This window comes from Cydia strobilella, chromosome 26 (genome assembly GCF_947568885.1).
Source record: "Cydia strobilella chromosome 26, ilCydStro3.1, whole genome shotgun sequence".
NCBI lineage: Eukaryota > Metazoa > Arthropoda > Insecta > Lepidoptera > Tortricidae > Cydia > Cydia strobilella.
In genome coordinates, this window is record NC_086066.1 from 3,470,462 (window position 1) to 3,497,498 (window position 27,037).

The 27,037-nt window shown below is 37.8% G+C and overlaps 2 protein-coding genes across 2 annotated transcripts; one reads left to right on the top strand and one right to left on the bottom strand.

Moving 5' to 3' along the window:
• Nucleotides 1-233: 233 nt before the first annotated feature.
• LOC134753346 (signal transducer and activator of transcription C) lies at nucleotides 234-7,208 on the top strand. Its single transcript, XM_063689217.1, has 7 exons — nucleotides 234-382; nucleotides 542-649; nucleotides 1,855-1,908; nucleotides 3,171-3,318; nucleotides 3,746-3,788; nucleotides 4,726-4,874; nucleotides 6,324-7,208. Exons 2-7 carry the CDS (start codon nucleotides 551-553, stop codon nucleotides 6,509-6,511), a joined length of 681 nt encoding a protein of 226 aa, XP_063545287.1. The 5' UTR covers nucleotides 234-382; nucleotides 542-550; the 3' UTR covers nucleotides 6,512-7,208.
• Nucleotides 7,209-17,685: 10,477 nt separating this feature from the next.
• On the bottom strand, nucleotides 17,686-26,230 carry LOC134753108 (L-dopachrome tautomerase yellow-f-like). The gene is made up of 9 exons (XM_063688874.1): nucleotides 26,088-26,230; nucleotides 24,033-24,194; nucleotides 21,624-21,785; nucleotides 21,434-21,550; nucleotides 20,603-20,789; nucleotides 19,996-20,167; nucleotides 19,273-19,450; nucleotides 18,360-18,462; nucleotides 17,686-17,734 (listed from the first exon to the last, which is right to left on the bottom strand). The coding sequence occupies exons 1-9, from the start codon at nucleotides 26,200-26,202 to the stop codon at nucleotides 17,692-17,694; spliced, it is 1,239 nt and encodes a 412-aa protein (XP_063544944.1). The 5' UTR covers nucleotides 26,203-26,230; the 3' UTR covers nucleotides 17,686-17,691.
• Between the last annotated feature and the right edge of the window lie 807 nt (nucleotides 26,231-27,037).

The following is a 27,037-nucleotide window of genomic DNA, read 5'->3' on the forward strand; positions in this document are numbered from 1 at the left end:
AAAGATATTGAGTATTGAGTATAGTTTTTTGTTCCTATTTACCGACAATTTGGGTTGACCAACTATAGTATGATTCTCTCTGTCTATGTTTGAAATGAGACAGTCCTTTGACAAACTATAGTAAATATTCTTTGACTAGAAAATTGACCCCGGTCCTTTAGCAGGATCGCTTCGGCTTCAGCGATTTTTTACTTTACTATAAAAACAGTGCGATAACAAAACGCACTAAATGTCAAATGACGTTTACGTTTGACGTGACGTGTCGATATTTGTTTGAAGTTACACTTTTTCGAAACGCTTGCGATTTCTAAATCGGCTTACATTATCAGAATACTCGATAAGCATTTTATCGCCATAATATCCACGTAGCTTACATTTAGAGGTAAATCAAATAACCTCGCTTTAAACACGGTTTAACACGGAGGTTAGATCATAGGTTTTATATTTCAAAGTTTTCACTTATAATTTTGCTTTTTATGGTTAAAATAGTGAATTAAGGTGTGTCGACAGTTTGTAGTAATTGTAATTGTATTCGTTTCAGGTGTGAAAGATGTTGCGTTTTCTAGTTTTTGCTGCTTTCCTGCAGTGTTGCATTTCGCAACAATATCAGCAAAAGGTTGCTCCAGGGGTACCCCCACAGAACTATCAGGTAACTATTAGTTTTACTTTTCTTCCTCTGTACGTCTCCCTGCGTTTTAAATAATCTTTATTCAATAGTGGTTATGTCAAGTGGACATAATTTAGGGTTTCCCCATATGTTTCACTAAATTCTGAAAGCAATGGAATAAAAATCTATTAATGATAGGGAGATTCCTAAGACTCAAAAAATATAGATCTATGAATAAATCTTAACACTAAATAAGCTTATGAGTATCGGTACAGGTAGGAGACGAGAACAAATTATACTGAAGAAGCAATTCAAGTATTCTTTAGGTTGTGTAACCGTTCTAATGATACCAGATTACAAAACGCACACACAAATAACTTGTTACAAATAATATGGTTTTGGATTTTAAATGTTGTACTTATGTATAATTTGATAATTTATGATTTTATTATTATTTATTATTTTATTTATTTACAAAAACGGTTTACACCATATACACTTGCAATTTACGTAATATTAACACACTTATACAAAAGTAACAGTGCAGAAATTATTCATCAGCTCTTTCACTTGTTCATATTCTCACAGTATGCGAGGCACCTGGACGCTAGCTTAGACCAGGAATCAGTAAATAATTCTACTTGTAGATCGTTACTCAGAAACCCGTTCAATGAGCTGATCATATCGCACATTATGATCACATCTATGTCAATGTGATGGAGTTGAAACTCTAGGTCCATGGGGTCCCAGCGCGCATAAGTTGTTTGCAGAAATCGCGAAGCGTCTGGTTGACGTCTGGTGACCGAAGAGCTGGCGGCTTTCTCGCACAATGTATCAGCATTGCGACACAGCGGGGAAATGCCGCCAGCATCCTTGGTACAATGCCTCAAGGGCCTATTTTAGATTTAAGCTAGTTATTAATTTCGTTTACGTAGTACCACTGTATATATCTTGTAAGAGGTAAGTAATATGTCAATGTTATGTTCAATTTTGTTATAATTTTTGTATTCTTAATTCATGATGATAACATACTTGTGTGTATAATATTACAAAATATACCACATTTTTTGTTTAAAAAAAAAATGCTATATGGTAAGTTATCTCATTTTTGTAATGGAATTATAGTCAAATTAGGTGAACTTTTTCATTTTGCTAGTTTCAAGGCATCAGCTGTATTTTACCCTCTCTCATTATGTACAAGATTAGTATGATTTCTTGTTTGATGTTTTGTTTTTATTCTTTTTCAGAATAATAATTATCAACAAGCACCACCCCCGCCACCACCTCAAGGCCATCAGCAGGTAACGTCAATGACAATATTAACACTTTGACTACCGAGAACCCGCTTGGTAGGCACTCATGAACTTTGCTCAGATGCTATAGATGACTGGTTTCTGGGGTATTGTTCAAAATTTTGCCCGGTTGCGAAAGTGTTAACTAACTAATAAGTTTTATTGGATGGAAACCAGAATCAGAATCTGAACCAAATGTTTTATTCGTGATAAACATAAAACTAAAATTACATACAAAAGTATAACTAAACATACAAGCATATATAAAATAGGTAAGAGTTAATGTTTACCACGAAATGGTCTCGCCTCAGCATAATACTGACCCGAAAGTCAGTGCTGATCTTCCAGCGAGACCATTTTGGGCCACGATCGCAGCGATCGACACGGCCCAACCATAAGCTGAACGCAGCCTTTGCAGCAACGACCAGCGCCATCTTGTCTACCAATATTTAGTTAACCCTTCTCACTACATTAAATATACTGGATTTAAAACTTTGATACTCTTTTTGAGTTTGTTTTCTAATTAACATCATTAGTGCCAAGCGAACTTCCATGATTTATGTCAATTTAAGGGTCCTGTGGACCTTGTCCACCAGACTCATCTAACTTCAAAGTTTGATTGTTTATTGGCAGTGGCGTAGTGTGAACTAATCTAGCCGTGGGCGAAATCGCATTTGCGAGGCCCTGTTCTTTCAGTGCCCGAAGGGGCCTCGCGCGAGGCCCCCTTGGGGTGCGAGGCCGTGGGCGACGGCCCACTTCGCCCACGCCTAGCTACGCCACTGTTTATTGGACCTGATAATTTCAGATCTGGTGACATGGTGGCCACCATTAAAATTCTATTTTACTAAACTAATAATAATCATTGTATAGGTAAGCTATGGCATACTTTGTCATACCATATGATATTAGAAAAAATAATTGACAAAAAATTCCATGACAATCGGTTGAGAAATGCGACCTATAGATGAGAACAGCATATACAAAATCATTTTTGCCCAAATTTAAAACGCTTTGCTTCACACTGACTCAGATATTTTTTTAAACGGGACCCTATTACTAAGACTCCACTGTCCGTCTGTCTGTCTGTCTGTCCATCTGTCTGTCACCAGGCTGTATCTCATGAACCGTGATAGCTAGACAGTTGAAATTTTCACAGATGATGTATTTGCTGTTGCCGCTATAACAACAAATACTAAAAAGTAAAGGAAAGTGGGAAGGTCCAACTCGCACTTGTCCGGTTTTGTAACTAATTTTTTTATGTTTATTTTTAGCAGGTTCCCCAGCAGCAGTACCAGCAGCAACAATACCAGCCTGCACCACCGCAGCAGCAACAATACCAACAACCGCCACCGCAGCAGCAACAATACCAGCAGCAACCGCAGCAGGGCCAGATCAAAGTGCAGCATGACCATCACGGTGGTAAGTCCTGTCACTTCTGTCGATACCAGCCTGCATCACCTCAGCAGCAGTACCAGCAGCTGCAGCAGGATCAGATCAAAGTGCAGCACATCAACCGTATATACCTACATACTGTCCGCGCGCGTATTCCGTGCAGGGCAGAGGAATGTTAGGGATGTTGGGCGTCATGACAGTAGTGTCATTTTGTACGTACGGGCGCGGCGCACACCCTCCTACTTCCTCGACCTCCGAATGCACGGAATTCGCGCGCGGACAGTATACAGCCGCTAGACGAAGCTCTCAGTACATATTTGACTTCGGAAAACAGTCCATATGACTGACACCTATCTGACATATATCGCTGACAGTTATATTTTTTCAAAATTCTAGTATTCTAGTTATACCTAAACATCAGCTCAGATGCAGTAAATGAAATTTTCATTTTCAGAGCCACAACTGCTGAACGCTGCCAACATCCAGCATGAAAGAGAGTGAGTGTACTTGATTAAGTAGTAATAAACAATAATTGTCGCAATATAAATAAATCGGTTCAGCGGTTTAAGCGTGGAGAGGTAACACACAGACTTTCGCATTTATAATATTAGTATGGATTAACCTTTTCGTCGCCATTGACTTTATTATAAAGTCTTGGTATTTCGTACCCCACGCGCCACGAATTGATACGGGTTGTTTACGTGCAATTTGTGGCTTGGTATGCCATCTCCTTCCTGTCGTTGTCCCGGCTTTTTACCACGCCTCATGAAAGCCTGGTGTCCGCTTGGCAACCAATCCCAAGAATTGGCACTAGTTTATACGAATGCGACCGCCATCTTATCTTCCAACCCAGATATACGTATAGGCCTTATGGGGACTATCCGGTTTTCTTACAATGTTTTCTTTCACCGAAAAGCCACTAAAAAACTCATAGTATATACAAGTAGTGATAGGCTTTCCAGCACTTGCATTTGACTTAATATGACTATTTGTATTTTACTTTATATATATTTTGTATTTGTAATTTGTATACCTGTAACTAGTTTAATTATTCGGTGTATTGGCCTATGCTGTGATGCCGTGTAAATATATTTAAATAAATAAAAATTATTTGGAATGGAGATAGACGCGCCACCGAGCGACCGGGGGTAAGAGAAAGAATATTCATATAAAATTTGGGCAGCATATAGGATTTTTTCTCTTTCACTCTTATAAATTTCGGTATTTCGCCATCGCCTCCTACCTTTGATGCCACCCGGTCGGTGATGAGGACAAAGCATGGCACTATTTTCTCTTTCCTCTCATAGGAATCGCAATAAGACTATCTTTCTCTATCAAAGAGTGTCAGGCCCTTGTTGGTACAGCTGGAGTTTGAATCTGCGACATCCGGATTTAAAGTCGCGTGTCTACTAATTTGTTTCTGAAACATTCCAGACACATACAGGAGCACATGGACGTGCCCATCGACACCTCCAAGATGTCCGAACAGGAACTGCAGTTCCATTACTTCAAGATGCATGACGCAGACAACAACAACAAGTTGGATGGGTGCGAGCTGATAAAGAGCCTTATACATTGGCATGGTGAGTGCACTTTACTTTTTAATACTAAAACGAGAGGAATTTGAATGAATTTTAAGGTAGAAACGAGAGTTGGAAGGGGTAGAACTCGGCGGACTTTCTCTGATCAAATCGGGGAAATCCTGAAGAAAGGCCAGGTCAAGAGCACCCTAAACCGGCGCGCGTGTATGAGGAATGTAATGAAAGTCAAAGAAGCGAAAGGGGTATGTCAGGATCGTAGCAAATGGAAATCCGTGGTCTCTGCCTACCCCTCCGGGAAATAGGCGTGATTATATGTATGTATGTATGTTTGAAAGAAAATCCGTTATTGAGATCTTGTTTGTACGAAATTATAAGGCGCAAAATAAAATGCTATACTTTTTTTTAAGCATAAATTTATTGTAATTACTTTTAACGCAAGATATCAAAAGTTGAATTAAAAGAAAGTATAAAGTACAACTTTGCCCAGTTTAATTGTTAATGTTAAAAAAGTATCACATTTCCTGATTAATTTATTAGGAAAATGGATAATTAAATACTAATAGAAGTACAAATTCTCTCAATATATTTGTAAAAAAATATTACTTTTGTGTTAACTTTTACTATTGTGGAGGCGAAAGAACATATGAATTTGTTTAGGAATCTTACACTATTACTATAATAACAACAACATTATATGTATATTATACACTGTACGAAGTTTTTTGACGTCTAAAATTACAAAACAGGGGTATTCCACACTGTACCTTTACCTCCAATTTTTAAAACAACCATATTATATTTGTTTATTTTTGAGGTCAAACTGTTATACTTCATGTCAGCTATTTTGGGATTAAGTGTTGCTACAGTGTTTAAATGTTTAATGTTGCCAAGGGTGGGTTTCTCTATGGCTATGTGTTCATGGTTTGTTATTAAGAAAAATATTTCGATATTGGCAAAGTTGTCAATGAATGGTGGGCAAAGTCGAAATATTTTTTTTTTCATTCATTTACATTGTATAAAAAGTCTCAACTTTCTTATTAACATAGTATTTTTTTTTGTATTTTGAGACTTTTTATTCGCTAATAAATAGTAACAACTTCTTAGTATTTTCGTGCGGAGTGACTTTTTTTAGACGGTTCAAAAAAGTCATTCTGTATTTATATAAAGTGTACTCGAATAACTATACCGAATCACATCGAAATTTCGAAAATGGACTTCAATATCATGGAATTAAGGCCGATTTTTGGAATAATTCGCGATTTTGCAGTATTATATAATATTACCTTAATACGCCTCACAAACGGACTTTCAAAAAAGTTAACCACGCAAGTGATTCTGAACTGTGAATATATCTCACCTTGTATAAATATAGGCTGATATTTTTACCATGACAAAAAAAGTCACCCTACTTAACGTCGCACGATATCGCCAGTTGTTGCTACTTACCCTACGCTCACATCTGTGTCTGTCTCTTTTCTATGTACGCTACAGAACAGGGACACAAGCAACAACCACAGCCAGGGTCACCACCGGCCGGCGAAAAGATCTTCGGAGACGATGAGCTGGTCAATTTAATAGACCCTATATTAAACATGGATGACCATAATAGGGATGGGTATATAGATTACCCAGAGTTCATTAGGGCGCAGCAGAAGAGTCAGAATAAGGAGGGGCAATAGTATTAGTTAGACATTCCGTTGACGATTTTAGGGTGCTGGTTTTGCTTTTCCTCATTTGAGCAGAGATTTAAAAGTGACACAAAAGTACACGGTGGCAAAAAAATAAGTGCTTTCCCGTTGCCAGGCAGGTTTTGGGATTATATTGAGCAACTTTTACTATGGGACCAACCTAGAAATAGCGAAAAAAAATTTGGCTATTTCATACATTCTGGCCGGTCCATTTTCTAAGGGAGGGTAAATTTTTTTTCACGATTTCGTGGTTGGTCCCATAGTAAAACTTGCTCAGTGTAATCTCAAAACCTCGCTGGCAACGGGAATGCACTTATTTTTTAGCCAGCCTGTAGAGTTGTAGTTTGTAATGCCAGTTATTGAGGTTTTAGAGTTCGTCTAAACTAAGTTTGTACGGTAACCGACACAGAGTGGCAGCGTTAAATTCCTAACTCTCGCTTCTAAATCGGTTCAGACATAGCTTAGACGGACCCTGTTTTAAAGCTTTGTCGTAACACTTGTCTCGGGAACATCTAGTAGGTACGGTGTATAAAAGAGTTGAAATCGATATTTACTTAATCAAAGGTCACAAAATACACGAAGTTGAAACCTCGATAAGGTGGTGCCAAGAGGATCAGAAGTTACTAAGGAGATTGCCATTCTCATTTATTTATCTGTCTTTGGTAGCTGCAATGTTTGAGCTCAAATGGGGATAGACTTGAAGGCCAGCCCGCGCAGCATGGTTCCCCTATCACTAAGTCCGTCACTTTCGCACTCACATACTTGTTAGAACGTGACAGGCATAGTGATAAGCGTACCGTGCTACGACGCCTGGTCAGATATCGATATCTACGTATATCAGTATTGGATTAGAAATCTCAAAAATACATACATCATACAAGCAAATACAAGTGTACTGCTCACACCCAATAACTGTATGTGACGTTAGAAAAAATATTCCATCATCTACCGCATGCTCAAATAATAAAATAATAAAAAAATTCTATTAAACATACGGTTTAATGCATGCGTGACTAATGAATACCTATGGGGAAATTAGAGAAATATTAAAATGACCTAAAATATATTTCTTTTCTTTATTTGTATTTCAAAATCATATTTAGAGTTATACTACAAAGAAAACACTATCTGACACAATGCCTTTTTTATGTGATTCAAGAATTTTTCAAGACAGCTAAAATAAAAACTGACAAACATTTAATTTTAGGGTCAATATCAGGAGGGTTTCGACTGCCTGATTTCTGATGAAATGTTTATACAGTTTGATGATATTTTTGGTTCGTTAATATATCCAAATAAATTAGTATGAATATGCTCTGATATTGGCACCAGCGTAGGCTATTTTTGTGTATATATTACTACAATATACTTAGTCGGTCTACAGTAGATACTGATTGACGCTGAAAATCAGAAAGTAGAAAATTAAAATAAATTGCTAATCTTAAAAAACACACACATTGGATGTGGAGGCATTTCAAAAATAATTCCATTAGTGATGTGCGAAATTTTTCATATTTTCTATGAGGAACGAAATTTTCTGTTTACAAAATGGAAACTTGTCTGTAAAAATTTTAAACTTTGAAAAACCGTTATAACTTCTAAGTTAAATTAAAACAAAACAATAAAAATCTGACATTAAGTGAACTAGCCATTATAACGATACAATTTTTTTAAGCTTTAGAATTTATTTTAATTCTACTTTCAGGGAATAATGACTTTCGTTTTGTAAGTATACTTGGCACCGTTCTAAGCTATGAGTTACAATATTCCAGTCTAAAATGGATGCATCAATTTTTCAGTACAAAACTGTAAATTTGTAACTTGTGGCTGTATAAGTAAATATAAGTGACATTGTTTAGGATCCACATGTTTTATAAGAAAACTTACTTACAAAAAAAGAATTTGTTTGTATATAATTGCTTAAAAATCTTTTTATATTCATAATCGTGCCAAAACTGAACAAACATGAAGGTATAAATAAAGAAATATATACTTGTGGATCTTATTCTATTTACCCTTTCCCAGGCATAGTACGATCTATATAACCACATACCCACATACATTTATGGTTCAAATTATATTAGTCTTTCAGGAAATGTGACTAGTCTTCAAATTAATCACCAAATCGTAACTATTTGGAATACATTTGGATTTTTCGGGAAAACCTAGATTGGTACAACCTGGAAAAGGGTTAAAGAAACTGATTAATCAAACTCTAATTTTACATTTTGTCAATAATAGGATTATTTTTAAAATCCGAGGTCCTTTTAAAAGCTCTAAATGTCACCTAAATAACGTGATTTTAACAGTCCTCGACCGGGGCCGTAAGAAGGACTTTACGAGCTATTATAAGTTTCAATGTAATTGTATATATTGGTATATGACTGTACACTCAAAGTGTCTAATTCGAATGATCCTTCCAATCGGTTATTTTTGTATATTTTGTTATGTTATTCTGTTTTTAGCTTTCTAACAGTCAGTGACATCCGTCATGAGTATTAGCGTTATAGAAACTGTCCGATTTTATTAATCGATTATCTGCTAATCGATATTTTGTATTCGTTCGATAAATCGGTTATCTCGCCTTACATAATTTTTACTTTATTTGTCGAATATTGGCTAATCGATTATTCCGATGTTGAAAATTGTTTAATTTGCGATTTTATTTCTATATAAAAATCGATTAATCGAATCGTTATCGAATATCCTTACAAACTCTGTTAGAAAACTAAAACGCCATTAGGGTTCTTTTTGATCTTCTGTACGCTTAGTAAAACCAGGGTTATTGATTGTACAAGGGGCCTACACAATCTAAATGAAAAACGTGTCCACTGTTTGACTGCCGAACTAGATGGAGCTACTCATGTACAGTTAATAACTGTGGTAAAACTATGATCGATTCGGACTAATATGATTATTCCGGTTCTATGCTACGGCTGCCGCTTTCCATTATGTAAAGCCGTAAGCTCTTTTGTCACCATTATGGTATATACATACAATTTTCTTTCCATCGCCTATCTCAACTTCTTCATATATAATTTTGTATTAAGCGTGCGTATCGGTTATCTTTCTTTAGACGAAGAACCCACGTAGCGACGGGTTCTTCGCCTATCTTATTGATTAACAGCTAAGTACTCAATATTACTCATAGTATAACAATTTTTAAGAAATCAAAACAAACATTTTGTTATCAATTTCATGTCCCTTGCAAATCCTAATCAACATATAAGTCAAACTCTGATATTTCTACTCATTTTGATAATTTACAGCGTAGAAAATATATAATCCTATAGCAAATATTGCTTAATTGTACAAAATAACGGATGAGAATTGTCGAGTGCCTAGTTGATTGGACTTCAGGGTACATTATTTAATTGTGTAAGTTCTACTCGAAATATTCCTAATGAAACTCAGCATTTCCTTGCTTTCTCAAATATTCTATTTTTTATTACTTTTGCCGATTTTTGTCGTTATTTTAAGTGATGGATTTTAAATATACAACTTTGAAATGTTATTCAATTTTTTATTTTCATTCAAATTAGGATACTTATTATTTACCTACAAGATTGCATTTCTTGCAACATAACGATGATGCGGATTAGCAGTCTTTATTCTTTACCTGGTGTGTCCTAAAGGAATATAACAAACTACGATACTAAGCTATTATCTGTGTGATACTCATATTAAACAGTTGCGTCGCTAAAATATAAACTAAAAAAACTAATATAGCTCTCAGACGAAGTACCTACTGACACGTAGTAAGATGTGTGCGGTCATAATATATATTTCTATTCATTTATGTATTCAATCAATCAATCAATCATTTTATTTCGTCATCATAGGTGTAAATACATTAGTACAGTCGCCATCAGATATATCGGAGCGCTCGATGTGCTCACAAATATCTGAACACGCTTCTATTGCCAAGGCGTCAGAGTGCGTGTTCAGATATTTTGAGCACCTCGGCCGCTCTGATATATCTGATGGCGACTGTTACGACTGTACATTAGTACAGGTGATAGGGTGTTTTACATGCAGCGGCTATGATGTACCTTTCCGGCTTACGATACTTAAAACTAACTAACTAATACAATTAACATATATGTTACAAACTGTAAAAATTAAATTAAATAAAAATATATATAAATATATTTATTTAATATTATATAGTTACTTTAGGTATAGCTTTTAATTACTCCTTTACATATAGGTAGGTTAACTGGAAGAGACTTCTTAGGGATAAGTTAGCCTTTGTACTACACATTTATGTTCTATCTGATGTAACCAATATTCCTTTCTTTTCGTACAATAAAGTGTTTACTTACTTAAATTACCTACACACAGTACACATAGAAAACATCCAAGATAAGTACAAGTAGATATTTATCAAAACCTACATCCCAGGTAGCAGTGACGTAACTGACGTCACAATGACGTAACGGACGTCACAATGACGTATAAATGCTACCTGAGGTCTATCTTATACGCTAACCACGACGTCAAAAACGCTTACAGACGGTCACGAAGACAAAGTAACTCACATGGACGACAAGGAACTATCTCTACTAATTGATATGATGATGATGAATATCGACAAGAATTTAGATGGTTTCATTGACTACCCTGAATATAAAAAGGCTTTGACGGAACCTGCGGGTAGGAAGCAGGTGCAGCTGAAAGACGGACGGAGGATTTATTTTTAAATTAAACTAATGAACAAGGTGTTGCTTTTATTTTGATTTTAAATCATGGGTTAAGGCGAAAGATTTTTAGATAAGTATATATATTATACGTTGTCTCTTGCCAAGATATTAGATCATATCATATACTTACCCCAAGCGTTAAAACACGAATAAATAACAAAATTGTTGTTTTGTTAATCTGTTAGTTATCATATAGGTACCTGTTGAGAGATGAGCATAACAGTACGGAAACACACGAAAACTACTTACCTGTACAATAATTATATATTATATCTACTTCTTTACTCCCTGACAGCGCTTCCCAGGTAGCAAAATGACGTCAAATGACGTCAGCGACGTCATAATGACGTAATAATGCCGTCATTATGACGTCGCTGACGTCATTTTACGTCATTTTGCTACCTGGGTTGCAACAGTGTCCAAAAATGGAACTCATCGCATCAAATTAGCATGACATTTATAACAGGTACCTCGTTACGAGTTACGGATACAATTGTAATTTTTAAAGCATTACTTTTAAAAACATTAATACTTGTATAAACTACGCAGGGATTTTTACTATAAAACTCCCGTGAGACTCAAACATATTAGATTATTTTAAACCGGGTCACTCACGTATTATTAAGTCGAATAGCTCGACATGTTTCGGTCCAATTTACGAGGACCGTCTTCACGGAGACACGACACGTCTTCACCGTTGTCTCCGTGAAGACGGTCCTCGTAAATTGGACCGAAACATGTCGAGCTATTCGACTTAATAATACGTGAGTGACCCGGTTTAAAATAATCTAATACGTAGGGATTTTTGAAGTTTATACCTAAACGTCGTGGCGTCTGAAATATGACGTCTTTGGCATGTCTTTGGCGATCAAATAAGTAGTAAACGCGTCAACCGCTTGCAGACGGACACGAAAGGAAAGTGACTCATATGGACGACACCGAGCTGTCCCTACTCACGGACATGGTGATGTCTAACAACGATTATAACGGAGACGGATTTATAGACTATGCGGAGTATAAGGAGGGGATGAAAAAGACGGGAAATAGAAAGGAACTGGAGTTGAAAGATGGGCGTACGCTGACGTTTTAAGGTTAAATAAACGTTTGTTGCATTGGTTTTTGTTTATTTTTGACTAGCGACCCGCCCTGGCTTCGCACGGGTGCAATGCTGATGTATTATACATATAAACCTTCCTCTTGAATCACTCTATCTATAAAAAAAAAAGCATCAAAATCCGTTGCGTAGTTTTAAAGATCTAAGCATACATAGGGACAGACATCCATCCAGACAGCAGGAAGCGTTGTTTTATACTATGTTGTTTACAATTTATAGTTGGAAACTTGTATGGATTGTTATATTCAACGCCTAAGCCGAGACTCGAACTCGCGGCTACGTTCCGACTTGCTGAAAGTTACCAGTCTGCGGTGATTATGTCGGCCATTTAATCATAATTTTACGCACCTTAAAATTGTGAATAAGTATATAGTTTTCTTTATTTTAAAAATTGAAATATCATTCTTATTTTTATTGGCAGACGGTTCTGCCAAGTACAAAATTAATTTGTTCTTTAAAATAATGAGTCGTATTTAGGTATATTGCAGAATTGTAATAACATGTAGGGGAGAGTAGGAAACAGAGTGGGTCGGAAAAAATAGCAGGGTACATTGGCTCACACAACCTAATTCCAACATGATAGTGGCGATATTGGGGCGACTGAGCCACTGTTCGAGTTGAGCCACTGTTTCCTATCCTACCCTACTTATAAGTATTTCTTATTCAGATTTCTGTCATTCACAACTGCCGTGCGCGTGGCCATTATTGTTGTCGGGTGCCAAGTTACTCATTATCATCATCATCACCAGCTCATGTCTGACACAGTGCGGGGGGCACTGGTCTTCTCCCATTGTCCAAAAGGATTTGGAAGCCGCTCTCTTTAAGAGTCCCGGCAAGCTCGGCCGAATTGCACCTTCCCATATAAACGTAGTTCCGCTCTCATTTTAAAACTACGTGTTGGATTGTAATGAAACTTTGCACATACTATGACATGAGGTATATTTAGGTCTGAAATTAGTTTATATAGCTCCAGTTTATAAAACAAACGAAATAGAGCAAAAACAAGTTATGTATGAAAAACTTAAATTCGCTGTATTTTTTTACTATGGTATGGTATGAAGCTACATAAATAAATTACAGTTACAGTACCTTATCCTATTGTAAGTACAAAGTTTCAGAGCAATCTAGCACGTTTGTATGGAGAACCGAGCTTGCCGGAAACCCTTAAAACGCCTTGAGTCCGTCCAAGCTTACTCTGCACCCACTTAGGTAGCAGCCGCTAAGCTTGAAAGTGTTAAACATCAAGTTTTTGGTGGCGTTTTACCGTTTTACACTCTCCTTCTGTGGCTTTTGTGCAGTGAGCTCCGACGGACTTTAGCTACCAGTGCTTCTACCACTGGCGCCTCTACACGATGGACCATCATAGTCAGCCATAATGTGGGTAGTAGATGTTCTATGTGTTGTTATTGTGTAGTGTACCTTGTGCTATAGGGCTTGTGCACAAATCACCGGAGGATTGATAGGGGGGTCACGAATAAGAGACCTCACGTGTATTGTTCTACAGTGAACAAAAGTAGGAATATAAAAAAAGGTTTACTATACATATAGAATACTATTTATGTTAAAATAAAAATTATGTATTAAATAGCCAAGAACCTCACCAAATAGCACCGAGCAAAAGTAGCCGAAAAAACCTCGCGTGATTTGTGCACAAGCCCATAGTTGTATCTTATAATGAGATTTACTACAGTGTTACGAGGTTTGTTTTTAAACAATTGTTTTAAGGCACTGAACTTAAAATGATAACGATTTAAGAACAATAATATAAAATAATATAATAACCAAAAATATAAAAATTCGTCGTGAGTCCGTGCCCATAGCCATAGCGCCAAGAAAGCTTATCTGCTTTCAAGTAAGGATCATATTGCTGTATAGTATGTTTGCTGGCTTGTAGCATAGAGTAACTTATACTAGAGCGGTACTGTCATAGTAAATTTTGTAATCCCAGTAAATTCACTGCCATCTGTCGACACACTTTGAAACTAAAAATGAAGATTTATAAAAATACGATAGAATGTATTTAAATATAGATAAATGATTTTTTTTATTTGCATTAATTATTTTTATGATTTTGACCCATGTTCTTTCACTGATATGCGTTAAAATTGTTAAATAACAAACGAAACCGTCAACGCCATCTATACGACTGTAGGAAAACTAGTAGCGCCCTCTGAACGAGAATCAAATTTTCTTGATTTTCGAGGCACGTTTTTTCCTTAGACTGTATCCATCTATTACGGAGTTATATCTATCTTTGCTTGTAGGTACTAATGATATTGACATGTATGTGTACCACGTAGAAAATATGGTACGAGTACATAAAACGTTATTTTGACGAACGTTGTATAAGCGTCCGAAACTGTGAATATTGCTACGTACTGTATTAGTACGAAATCCCTACTTGAAGCTAGGGTAAGTGCTGCTTTGTATTTATTTGTGATGTTTCTTATAAGTATATGAAATTGAACTTAATCGCGGAGTGTCCGGCAAAATATAGGACGGATTGTAACGGACACACGCACATTAACCCAGGTAGCAAAATGACGTCAGGGACGTCATAATGACGGCATTATTATGTCCTTATGACGTCGCTGACGTCATAATGACGGCATTATTATGTCATAATGACGTCGCTGACGTCATAATGACGTATAAATGCTACTGGGGAAGAATCAATTCAGATCTAATTGTCTGGGACCACCAATCTGTTAGATAGAATACAGAATTGACAGATTTCTCTGAGCATTTACATTCAGGATTTTAAATAACTGCGGTGGCAGTAACATGAAATGTTGGTCAAAAGTTTAATATGATTCCAGGTCAAGTGGACAAAAACCACGCGACTTACACGGACAAGCAGCTGGAAGATCTGCTGGAACACGTGTTGAAGCATACGGACGTAAACAAGGATGGATATGTCGACTATCTCGAGTACCGGGTTAGCAGCTACAAGGCTAAGGCTAAGAAGGCACAGGACGCTCCGAAGGCGGACGGAAAGTAGTGGTTCGGTAGAAAAAGTCGTAGCTTTTTCACTGAAAACACGGTAGTTCACGTGATTTCATATGTATGTATAATGTTTTTTTTCGTCCGATGTTAACTTATGTATTGTATAGAATTTACATTCTAATAATCCTTTTTTGAAGTCGATTTTTAGGGTTCCGTACCCAAAGGGTAAAAACGGGACCCTATTACTAAGACTCCGCTGTCCGTCTGTCTGTCTGTCTGTCTGTCACCAGGCACCAGGCTGTATCTCATGAACCGTGATAGCTAGACAGTTGAAATTTTCACAGATGATGTATTTCTGCTGCCGCTATAACAACAAATACAAAAAAGTACGGAACCCTCGTTGGGCGAGTCCGACTAGCACTTGTCCGGTTTTTCTTTTTTTAGGGTTGCGTACCCAAAGGGTAAAAACGGGACCCTATTACTAAGACTCCGCTGTCTGTCTGTCCGTCCGTGATAGCTAGACAGGTAAAATTTTCACAGATGATGTACCTATTTCTTTTGCCGCCGCTATAACAACAGATACTAAAAACAGAATAAAATAAATATTTAAGTGGGGCTCCCATACAACAAACGTGATTTTTTTGCGGTTTTTTGCGTAATGGTAATGGCCCCGTAGCCAACATGCCAATCGCTTACGCTCCATAGCGATCGAAACGCAACAGTCACTGTCGCACTAATATGGAAGAGTGATAAAGAGACACAAAGCGTTTCGTTGTCGAAGCGATAGCGATTGTCACCTTGGCTAGGCGGGTTTTTTTGAATAATCACAACATTCACAACCTTGTTTTTCAGCCATATACTTAGGACTCCTAGGAGGTAATCATTAATTATGTTTTATAAAAATACCACTTGAAATATAAACGTGTAATGTTCCCATTTTCTTGGTTTTATTAACATTTAAATTATTTGTTTTTCTCTACAGATATTAAGGTAAGAACAATACAATTTTACTTATAGTTAGTCGTATTTTTTTTTCAAAAAGTATGGTACATTTTAAACTTATAGGAACTAGGTTCGTAAAACTACAGTATAGTAGTTTAGCAGTACTTACTGTAGTTAAAATAGAAGCAAATCTATCTATTTATATTAATCTATACCTACCACTTTTCTGAGTCGGTTCAACCTAATTGGTTCTCTGCTAATACAGTAGAAACATTGAGTAATTGAACTAATTCAAATAGACGAGCAATGGTTATGTTATGGTTATTATAACACGCAAGGGTGCTACAGTAAAGAGCGATATTTGGGCGACTGAGCCACCGTTCGAGCTGAGCCACTGTTCCCGCTTTGACTCTAACCTTTTTGCACCGACTGCACATCAATACTTGGGATACAGCACAGCTTATAACATATTTCGTTACCCCAGGAGCTGACGGCGCGAAAGTCGAGAGCCAGATGGTGTATTCAGACGACGATCTGACGCAGATTGTGGAGGGGGCACTGGGACAGGCAGACAAGGACGACGATGGTTTCATCACCTACGCCGAGTTTAGAGCTGTGGCTTCCCCACACTAAGTAAACATGACTGCTATTCAGAATTAAAATCATTCAATTTGAGCATAAGCTTAATTGCATGACATTAATTATCAGGCAATTCATGAAATCTCTCAATTTCACCCCCCTTTTCACTCTCTTTAGGGATGATTTCCGACATAAAAACTATCCTATGTCCTTTCCCGGGACTCAAACTATCTCTACGCCAAATTTCAGCGTTAAGAGGTACAACACAGACAGACAGACAGACAGGCAGACTTTCTCATTTATAATATTAGTATGGATAAGAGGGGCAGTAGCTAAGTTTTTTTCCTATAATTTGGTGTTTGTTAAACTGATTGTAGGTATGTTGTTAAGCTGTAATTAACTTATTAAGAACCAGATCTTGACAATAAGACTCGTTAATTTTAAGTAAGAACTTTTATACGAGTACTCTGCAAGTTAGGTACCTAAAACGTAAACTAGGTAGATTGGGGAATATTGTACCCCGGACCTATATATTTACCTCGGACAGTTGACAATGTCTTAACAGTACATCTGGTGCTCCTTTACGACACCCTGTGCTATATAAGCACATTACGTAACTACGTCGAAAATTTAATGGGCCATATGTACTGTAAAACGTTGCAGGATACACTTGCGAATTTCTTGTTTTTCGCTCTTGTATCGTAAATATCGTAATCTACATATTATATAACTTGAAACGTTATCATCATTAAAAATATCAAACTAAGTTAAACGAAACTTGAGAGCGGCCGGTATATTACTGTATTGGTCACGTGAATTTCGATTAGAGATTCTTTAAATAATAAAAATGTTATCTATTAAAATTATGTTTTATTTGTTACTTAAAATTACGCGCACTTCGTGTTCTTGATCAGATCTTGTACTCTCCCTCTGAAAAAATAATTATTTTCATTCATTTGGAATATAACCCAGGTAGTAAAATGACGTAAAATGACGTCAGCGACGTCATAATGACGGCATTATTACGTCATTATGACGTCGCTGACGTCATTTGACGTCATTTTGCTACCTGGGAAATATACTCCGTAAATATGTCACTGCTCCCTTGTGACACAACCTATAGCCAAACAAAACTTTTAGTGACCAACTGACTCACAACTTTTTTCACATCACCAATTCGAAAGAGCTTTTTCTTCCCTGCTAGGAGGGATCAAAGTAACACTTTTCTGTTCTGGGACACTATTTTTGCATTTTTTTCACATTATTTTTATTAGCTTAAATAATCGTTTTAAACATTATAATTACCTCATAGGTGATGTGAAAAGCAATATGTATCACATGGTAGCAAAATTATTTCCATCTTGGGTGTAACACACTTGAATCCCTCACTACGCTTAGGTTTCTATTTTAGAACCCCTCGCTATTCTATTATAGAATCCTTCGCTTCGTTTAGGATTCAAATGTACGCCCTCGCCGTAAATATGTCATTTTGCTCCCTTGTGACAGTTGTGGCACAATCTACTATTTCAATAAGCCAGTTAAAAACTTGACTTACTTCAGAATGTAGAAATTGTTTTCTCTGGGGTCTAGGGTGGCGTAGACAAAACGGGGGATCTGATTCACTAGGACCCACACCTCGTCGCCTTTCACCTTTAAATCTGTAACAACGTGAATTAAGGGAAATTAACATCTTAACATCTTATAACCTCAAAACAACTTAAACAAAGTTGCTAATCGTAGCATTAGCATCTGCTAAAGTTTGTTTCTCTTACCTTGCCTTGTTTTTTCTTACCATATTTTTTGTTGAGATCTCTACCCTTTCTTCGGCACCACGAAGATGTCTTCTTCGCAACATCGGAGGTAGTAAACTTTAAGTTTATTAAAACGCGGTTAATTCCCGTTTAAGTGAACAAATAAAGGATGACTCACGTTAGACCGGGCCGTTCCGGGCCGGAGCTTCCGGCGCTTACTTTCTATGACATGACAGGTGATCACGAACAAACGAAGCGTCGGAAGCTCCGGCCCGGACACGGCCCGGTCTAACGTGAGTCATCCCTTATGCGTAACAATGATTAGTAGTTTACCTGAAATATACACAAGTTTCTTATGGTCCTGGGCTACCAGCACCACATTCTCTGGCGTCAGAGGTATCCTGGTGTCCATCAGAGGACTCCGACTTGGACAGACTAGTTAGCTGCCACCTGTTGAATTACCTGAGATATAAACAAGTTTCTCCCGGTCCTGGGCTACCAGCACCACATTCTCTGGCGTCAGAGGTCTCCTGGTGTCCATCAGAGGACTCCGACTTGGACAGACTAGTTAGCGGCCACCTGTTGAATTACCTGAGATATAAACAAGTTTCTCCCGGTGGGCTACTAGCACCTCATTCTCTGGCGTCAGTGGTTTCCTGGTGTTCCGGCAGAGGATACCGTCTTGGACAGACTAGTTGCTGCCACCTGTTGAATTACCTGAGATATAAACAAGTTTCTCCCGGTCCTGGGCTACTAGCACCACATTCTCTGGCGTCATTGGTTTCCTGGTGTTCCAGCAGAGGATACCGTCTTGGGCCACGTTGGCGAAGAACAGCACGCCGTTGTGGTAGTCGTGGCTGCCGCTTTGGGTTAGTGGACCTCTGGTGCCCAGGAGCTGGACGAAATGAATGGAAAAATGTTCTAATTAATTAAAAGAGATGTGATGACTGATGTGGTATAAATCTTTATGTGAACCGTATGAAGTATTGGCCCGTAATTTTCTTGAGTAAGGGTCAAAACCAAAGTTTCATAAGTATTAACACTAAAGGTTGCATTCGGTTGGTGAGCTACTGTTTCTGATGTCAACGTTGTGACTTGGGTTGGGTGATATCAATGTCATTGTAAAAATATGTGAAGGATCTCAGAATAATTAAGGATTGACCTTCTAATCGCAACAGTAACGCAATCTAGAGAATTGACAGTGTCATAGCTCATTTCGCGCTGCTGCAATGACAACGCTGTAGCAGTAACAAGGCCACCATAAATTGCATTACAAGAACACCAACCTATACAATAAGTTTTAATCTAATTTAATTTTATATACCTCTTCACCCTTGGAGCTATGCATCCAAATAGTGTAAGTTAAATCACCAACTCCGAATCATGCGTGCTTATGCTTATCATATCAGTGCTTATTCAAAAATTCAACTGTTACCTTACCCTCACTTGGCCATTAATGTTCCCTTGTCTCGAAGACTTCAGCACAGCCGTGTTGATGGAGAACTCCTGAGTGGACACCAGTGGGTGGAAGAAAGCTGTTCTGCGGTTGGTAGTATCCCGGTTAGATAGCGCAATGCTGAATAAGCCATCTCGCCAGTTGATCACACGTGTCCTGTAATGGTGAATGGTATCTAAAATTTGTTATGCAGAAAGAAAATAATGACATGTAATTAGGTGGAGTCGGCCTACTCTTTGGATAGGTACTCTTAAAGTCGTACATTAGGTACCTAACAGAGAACTGTAATAGTAAAATTAACTGGAAGTGAAGTGCTCACATCGGACGTGGGAACGAAGGTATGTTCTCATTTGTCCCCTTCAAGCATAAATAGGAATAGATCCATTTACTTATATATGAATGATTCCCATTTGTCCCCGCCTCATGTATGGCGGCTGTAAGGTGTAGAAATCCGGAAGGTTGCGGGTCACTTCTGGATGAGATTAGCTCAGGACCGGGACAAGTGGCGTACTGGAAGAGAGGCCTATGCTCAGCAGTGGGCGATAAAGGGCTGATATGATGATGAACGTGAAAGGACAAATGAAAATACACCAGGGTGAACAGTTACCTGCAACAGTGAAGTTCAAAGCCCCCTCATCCAGCCGGAAACTGTCGTCCTGTATCCTCCAGCTGTCTCTTTCTTTGAGCGAGAAGACGATGAGACCGTTGGTGGCCAGGTCCGTGATGTAAGCGTATGTGTCTGAACAGGAAGTGACGTCCACCGTTATGAAGGTTAGACCTGGATTTAGGCAAAGTAAGAAAAATATAATTGTAATACATACCTATATATACCACTGTATATATCTTGTATGTAAATAAAGAGTATTGTAACGCCCCTACCACCACACGTCAACAGATGGCGCTACTAGTACCGTAAAGCACATAACGCGCGGGGCAGCGCAGCCGCCGCACTGATACCACTCCACTATGGATACTAGTTACGGCGCCCACCAATAGATGGCGCAGTGATCGAGATAGATCTCGCTAACGACTGTGCAACGTAGAAACATGACCCTAGGCCCACGGCCGATTGATTGTTTGAGGAGAAATAAGAGTAGGTTCTCGGTACTGCAGCACGCTAAACACCTTCACCATTGCTGAAGTGTTGTAGTGTCTGCCGTAGAAAACTCACTGGTCAAGCTTGCGCCTACCTCTGCTAGGCCTTGCTCGGCAAGCGAGTGCTAATATTGTAAAGTCTCTAGTTTAAAAATACACGCGCTTAACGTAACGCCGACTTTTATCTTCGCCCTCACCTCACCGTCCTACAGTATTAAAAATTGTAAAAACATAAGGCACGGATGGTTCAATTGTTTTAATGTTATTTGTTCAAATCAAATTTATTTTTTTATATATCCAAAGATAGATATCTTTGATATATCTTACCTCCTGGCGTTCTCTCGTCGACCAGATCCGTAGGTTTGAGCTGATATCTCAAGATCTGCCTTTTGCTGTTGAGATCATAGACGACTATTGCGGGAGGCTGAATCTGCTTCCTCTCTCCTGAAACATGCACTAGATATTGACGATGCAAAAAATGAGTGAGATGATGATCTTTGAAAACAGTTGATCTTACCAGGAACCTCCAGTAGACCGGTATCCACCATCCAAAGCCGTCCACACTCGTCGACCCTGGGCCGGTATACGGACACTAAAGTCCTGCTGGCTACGTCAGGGTAGGGACGCAGTATTGGACATGAATCTGACAGCTTTAAGTAGTTTAGGGTGGAGGGGATACCTAAAATAAATTGAACCCTAATTAGCATTGTCTTTTCAAATATAAACTATTAAAGTAGGTACGACTGTTTCAGCTGAATTCTCCCGGATTCGCATCGTTCCGTAGTAAAAGAATCTTCCGCGTCCCTCAAAATAAGACGAGAACGCCATATGCAAGACGCTTCCCACAATTCCTTCATCCGTTTACTTATAACCACATATCAAAACTCTTCAATGTGCAAGATATGACAGTCAAAGAATTTCAGGCCACTGTTCGTAGATGGTTAACCTCTCTCTCGTACCAGGCAACTGAAGATGTATTGAAACCTTTGCAGTAAACACCACATCTCTCTTTCACACACACACACACGCACACGCACACGCACACACACACACACACACACACACACACACACACACACACACACACACACACACACACACACACACACACACACACACACACACACACACACACAGGCATACGCTCGCACAGTTTATACATATCATAAGTTTAAAATAATAAGATATAGATTGTATTGTTTATTAATTTTTAAAAGTAGTTTAATTTAGATTTATATTTGCAACTCGTGTTTTATCTGTATTTTTTCGCATCATCTTATTGATAAATCTACTGAATTTCCTAGTCCTCACGACACAGGCTTGACCTAGTGTGAGGGCTGAGGGCTACTGCTAACCAAATTGTCATATTTGTAAGTGAAACCAATTGTTTTATCCTATATTTCATCTATGCCTGGTAACGAAATAAATTTTTTGTATTTTTTTTTTTTTTGATTTTACAATGCAGACAACAATACATAAAATAAATCCGATAAAACTACAATTTATAATAAGTTACCGGATGAATTTAAAGGAATAAAAATACAACATTTAAGAAAATGATGAAAGCTTGGCTGTGTGAGAAATGTTTCTACAGTGTGGGCGAGTTCCTTAATAGATAAGTTAATATATTATGCATGCAATTAGGCTTGTTTAATTAATTTGTATACCAGTTTGTAGGCACAATGTGGAGATCCTATGTACTTACACTACTTACATATTGTAAATAGTTTTAAGGCCGTTCCATCGGTTTGCCGCTGTCTCTGTCACATTTCGCAAGAAAGAACGGGAAAGATCATGCGCGCCAAGTGTCAATTTTGATCGAATTTTGTCGATTTTTATTTGTTTTAAAAACGTTACCCTACAATATCTAAATTCGAAAGCTATGAAATTACTATGTAAGTTAAGATTGTTTTTTCTTCTATTTATGTTTATAGTATCACATAATAAATAACCAAGTAAAGTTGGATTAAAAGTTCGAGTTAGAGGTTACTTTGGGAATTAATTGTATCGAGCGAAGTGTCATAATTCGTGTATCGGAAGCTATGATATTAAAGATAATATAGTCAAGAACTACATATATTTTTTCCACGTCTACGAATATCAACGCCTCTTAGAAAAACAGGATCATATAAGGAGATTTTTCGCCTTCTGGCTCAGGGAACCGCCTTAAGCTCTCTTTGTAAACCCACTATTGACAAATAAATGATCAATCAATCAATCAAACTAAGAATAAAAGCACCACAAACAGTTCGCTGAAAAGCAGCCTCTTCTCGTATTAGGGTCGATTCGACCTTATGCTAGCTTAAAGCGTAACTAATTAACCTAACAGTTACCCTCTAATTATAAAATATACATATTAGGCTAGGTCACCCATGTTATGTTTTATTTCTTCTTTAGGTTTTAGGTTTTAGTTTTGTAGGTAGTTTTAATTTTAGGTTACTTTTTAGGGTTCCGTACCCAAAGGGTAAAAATGGGACCCTATTACTAAGACTCCGCTGTCCGTCTGTCCGTCTGTCTGTCTGTCTGTCACCAGGCTGTATCTCATGAACCGCGATAGCTAGACAGTTGAAATTTTCACAGATGATGTATTTCCGCTATTTTAACAACAAATACTAAAAAGTACGTAACCCTCGGTGCGCGGGTCCGACTCGCACTTGGCCGGTTTTTTTATTGTAAGTTTAGAATTAATATTGTTGTGTTTATGGTTTTAATAAATAAAATAATAAATAATGAAAAAAAAAATACTAAGTTTTTCAAAAAACCAGCTAGGCTAAGCTTCTTAGGTAAGCTATAATTTTCCTTAAAAAAAAACCTCAGCATATAAATAAAGATTCAATTGCTGTGCCCTTACAGGGTCTATATTCCATGTAAATGTAATATATTGGCAATAAAGATATTTGAAGTTTGAAGACTTAAACACAGGTACCATGTCGTCGCCTCGGCACGGTGACGAAGACAGTGTCACCATAAACTTCGAACCCGATCGGCACATTATTGTACTGGATGAAGAACTTCCCTGCCTCTTGTAGCTCGTCTTCAAAGTGGATGTTGTCGTTTACCGTTCGGTCGTAGTCTGAGTTCTTTGTGTCTGAAATATACAAGGAGACGCTTTCAGTACAAGTACGAATCTAAAGGCCGGTTTTCTGAGTATGCCACTTTCTGAGTACGCCACTTTTTGAGTACGTCACTTTCTGAGTACGTCACTTTTTTTGTACAATCGCCCACGCTGTTAACTGTACATCGGTGAACCTTATGCCTTTTGTAATATAGTTTATGATAGAGAACCGTATGCGTTACCGATATGAGTCTACCTTTAATCATAAATAAAAATAAAAACCGGCCAAGTGCGAGTCGGACTCGCGCACGAAGGGTTCCGTACTTTTTAGTATTTGTTGTTATAGCGGTAGCGTACCACGGTTCATGAGATACAGCCTGGTGACAGAAGGACAGACAGACGGACAGACGGACAGCGAAGTAATAGGGTTCTTTACCCTTTGGGTACAGAACCCTAAAAACATTAGTTTAAGTTAGCTTGTTACTTTTAAGAATTGCCATGCCCTAACGGGGCTCATGTTTGACTCATTGGCTCATACTAAGGAATGCAATACCGGGATACCAGGATCCCGAAATACCGGGATCCCGCATGCAATTTGCGGGATTAATCCCGCGCGTAAATTAAGCGGGATCCCCCGGGATTTGCTGGATTGAGGAGCGACGTGGTTCTTACGTGTTACTAAGTACAGGTAACATGTCTCCTACTGGCAAAAGTTCTTCACGGAGCCTAGATGCATCTGTGGAGGAAGAGGGAAGGAACGGAAGAGAATTTCGCCCGAATTTGTCTATTTTTTGTGAATTGTGAATTGAGTAATATTTGTTTTGATTAAATATTCAAAATAAACATTTATTTATATGAACAAATATTTTTGCTTGTATGTACATACTATTAAGTATTTTGGAGACTGTATAAAGAGTTTCCAAGTACTGGCAGTACAGCAATAGTAGCTACTAGGAAATTTACGCTGTGTGTGAGTGTTTTTTGAAGGCGGAAGATTCGCAGAGTGCTAAATGCAAGTTGTGCCATACAACAATTAGTAAAACTGTGGGGCGTATTTTATACCAGTAATGTCTAATAATTATTTTTTAAGAAGTTAAATAAAGAATTTTTCTTCTCACTTGCTCGTAAAAGGTGTTTACCTATTCACGTAGGCGATGCGGTCCGTAAATCGTAAATTTCGACCTGGGGTTGTAGTGTTTTTTTACGTCACACTTGCTAGGTGATGCGGTCCGTAAATCCTAAATTTGGACCTAGGACTGTAATGTACGTGTACCGAAATTAAGCAGAAGTTTCATTTTTTCCCTCTTTTTTTTCTCAGTGAGAATGTGAGAATGCCAAATGTTCCTCACAAGTCTTGTGAGGAACATTTGGCGTGCCATGCACAGTACAGGAATGTGAGGAATGACGAAATCGTGTTTTTAGCCTTCAGTTCACACTCGTTCATACATTTTTGTTTACCGCCCATAATGCTTCAGTACCAATTCGTAAAATTATATAGTAACTTGCGGGATCCCGCAAATACCAGGATCCCGCGGGACTGAGACTGACAATCCCGCTAAATACCGGGATTGAATTCCTCATGCGGGATTGCATTCCCTTCATACTTTTATCTCATAAGAACTATGTACAACATGAAAGCAAATAAACTACTTGAATACTTTAATTCGTGACTTGAATAATATATTTAATACAGTTTTAGGTTCTGATAATCTCTTTTCTGTTGCAGAAACATTTAGATGACAACAAATTGGATATCTACCTATATAGGCAAAAACTACTAGTGGGCTCACAGTGGGCTGTTTTGGTAAACATAACCAGACACAAACTAAACTAGTGACTGACTTCAAACGGTTATTTTACTTATAGTTTAGGTACTCAACTCATTCACTTATAAATTCAATGAACCATAAATATACCTATACTTACATAGAACTCCATCAAAATTATAACTAATTTGCTTCCACGAGAACACAACACTCATGCCATGACTGTTCACTTTTAAAATTAAACAAAACAACAATATCGAAATAAATCTCTTCATATTAAAAGAAAAATATCTGTTCACATTGATGTTACAATCACAACTGCAACATTATGTTAATATTTTTTTTTTAAAGCGCTGTAAATAATAAAATACCCATTGTAATACCTGTCTAATAAAGATACTTTTCGAACAAAACTCATATCAGAATCTGAATCAAGTTATTCAAGTTGAGATAACGACTAGGTACCTAATTTGGCTTAATGTCAACATGTTTATTCTTCAGACGCAAAATGACTAAAGTCCGTAAACATATCACACGCGACTATAGTGCATAATGCTAGGGTGTTATGATCTAAATTCTAAATATGATGGTGTGATTGGTGTGAACCTATCTGGTTCCGTACTTATTAGGTACTGTAGGTTCATTGACTGCAGTTAATCTCTTCCCGATTTCTTGTAAATAACATATTTATTAAAAAAAAAAATTTGAAACTTCGATTATTTGCAAAGGGTCGAATCGCCCGATGCTGCAGCGAACTAGTTATCAGAGTTAGACCAAACTAAGGCCTTCAGCACACGAGGCGTCGGCGTGAGGCGTCTCGTTAGCGCGGCGTGAGCGTAGAACGTTAGCGCAACGAGCACGTACAAGTTCATACAAGTCCGCACACGAAGCGTAGTCGTAGCGTACCGTGAGATCTCTGCCGTCATGACGACAGGCGTAAGCGCGACGTTGGGATACTTCCTGTTTAACTTTTGTTTCAAGACTTATTACAGTCTGGCAAAAAAGAGTAGAAATTAAAAAGTGGCAACACTGTAGTGTCGTCCCGTTTTTCTTAGATTGATTTGAAAGGGACGACACTACAGTATTGCCACTTTTTAATTTCTACTCTTT

Excerpts from the sequence above, each read along its gene's own strand:
- LOC134753346 (XM_063689217.1), top strand. The coding sequence starts at position 551 with ATGTTGCGTTTTCTAGTTTTTGCTGCTTTCCTGCAGTGTTGCATTTCG. Across the intron at positions 3,789-4,725 it reads AACATCCAGCATGAAAGAGA|ACACATACAGGAGCACATGG; the intron begins GTGAGTGTACTT and ends GAAACATTCCAG. Across the intron at positions 4,875-6,323 it reads GAGCCTTATACATTGGCATG|AACAGGGACACAAGCAACAA; the intron begins GTGAGTGCACTT and ends TGTACGCTACAG.
- LOC134753108 (XM_063688874.1), bottom strand. The coding sequence starts at position 26,202 with ATGAAGAGATTTATTTCGATATTGTTGTTTTGTTTAATTTTAAAAGTG. Across the intron at positions 21,786-24,032 it reads CGTGCCGAGGCGACGACATG|GTATCCCCTCCACCCTAAAC; the intron begins GTACCTGTGTTT and ends AATTTATTTTAG. Across the intron at positions 19,451-19,995 it reads ACATTAATGGCCAAGTGAGG|CTCCTGGGCACCAGAGGTCC; the intron begins GTAAGGTAACAG and ends CATTTCGTCCAG.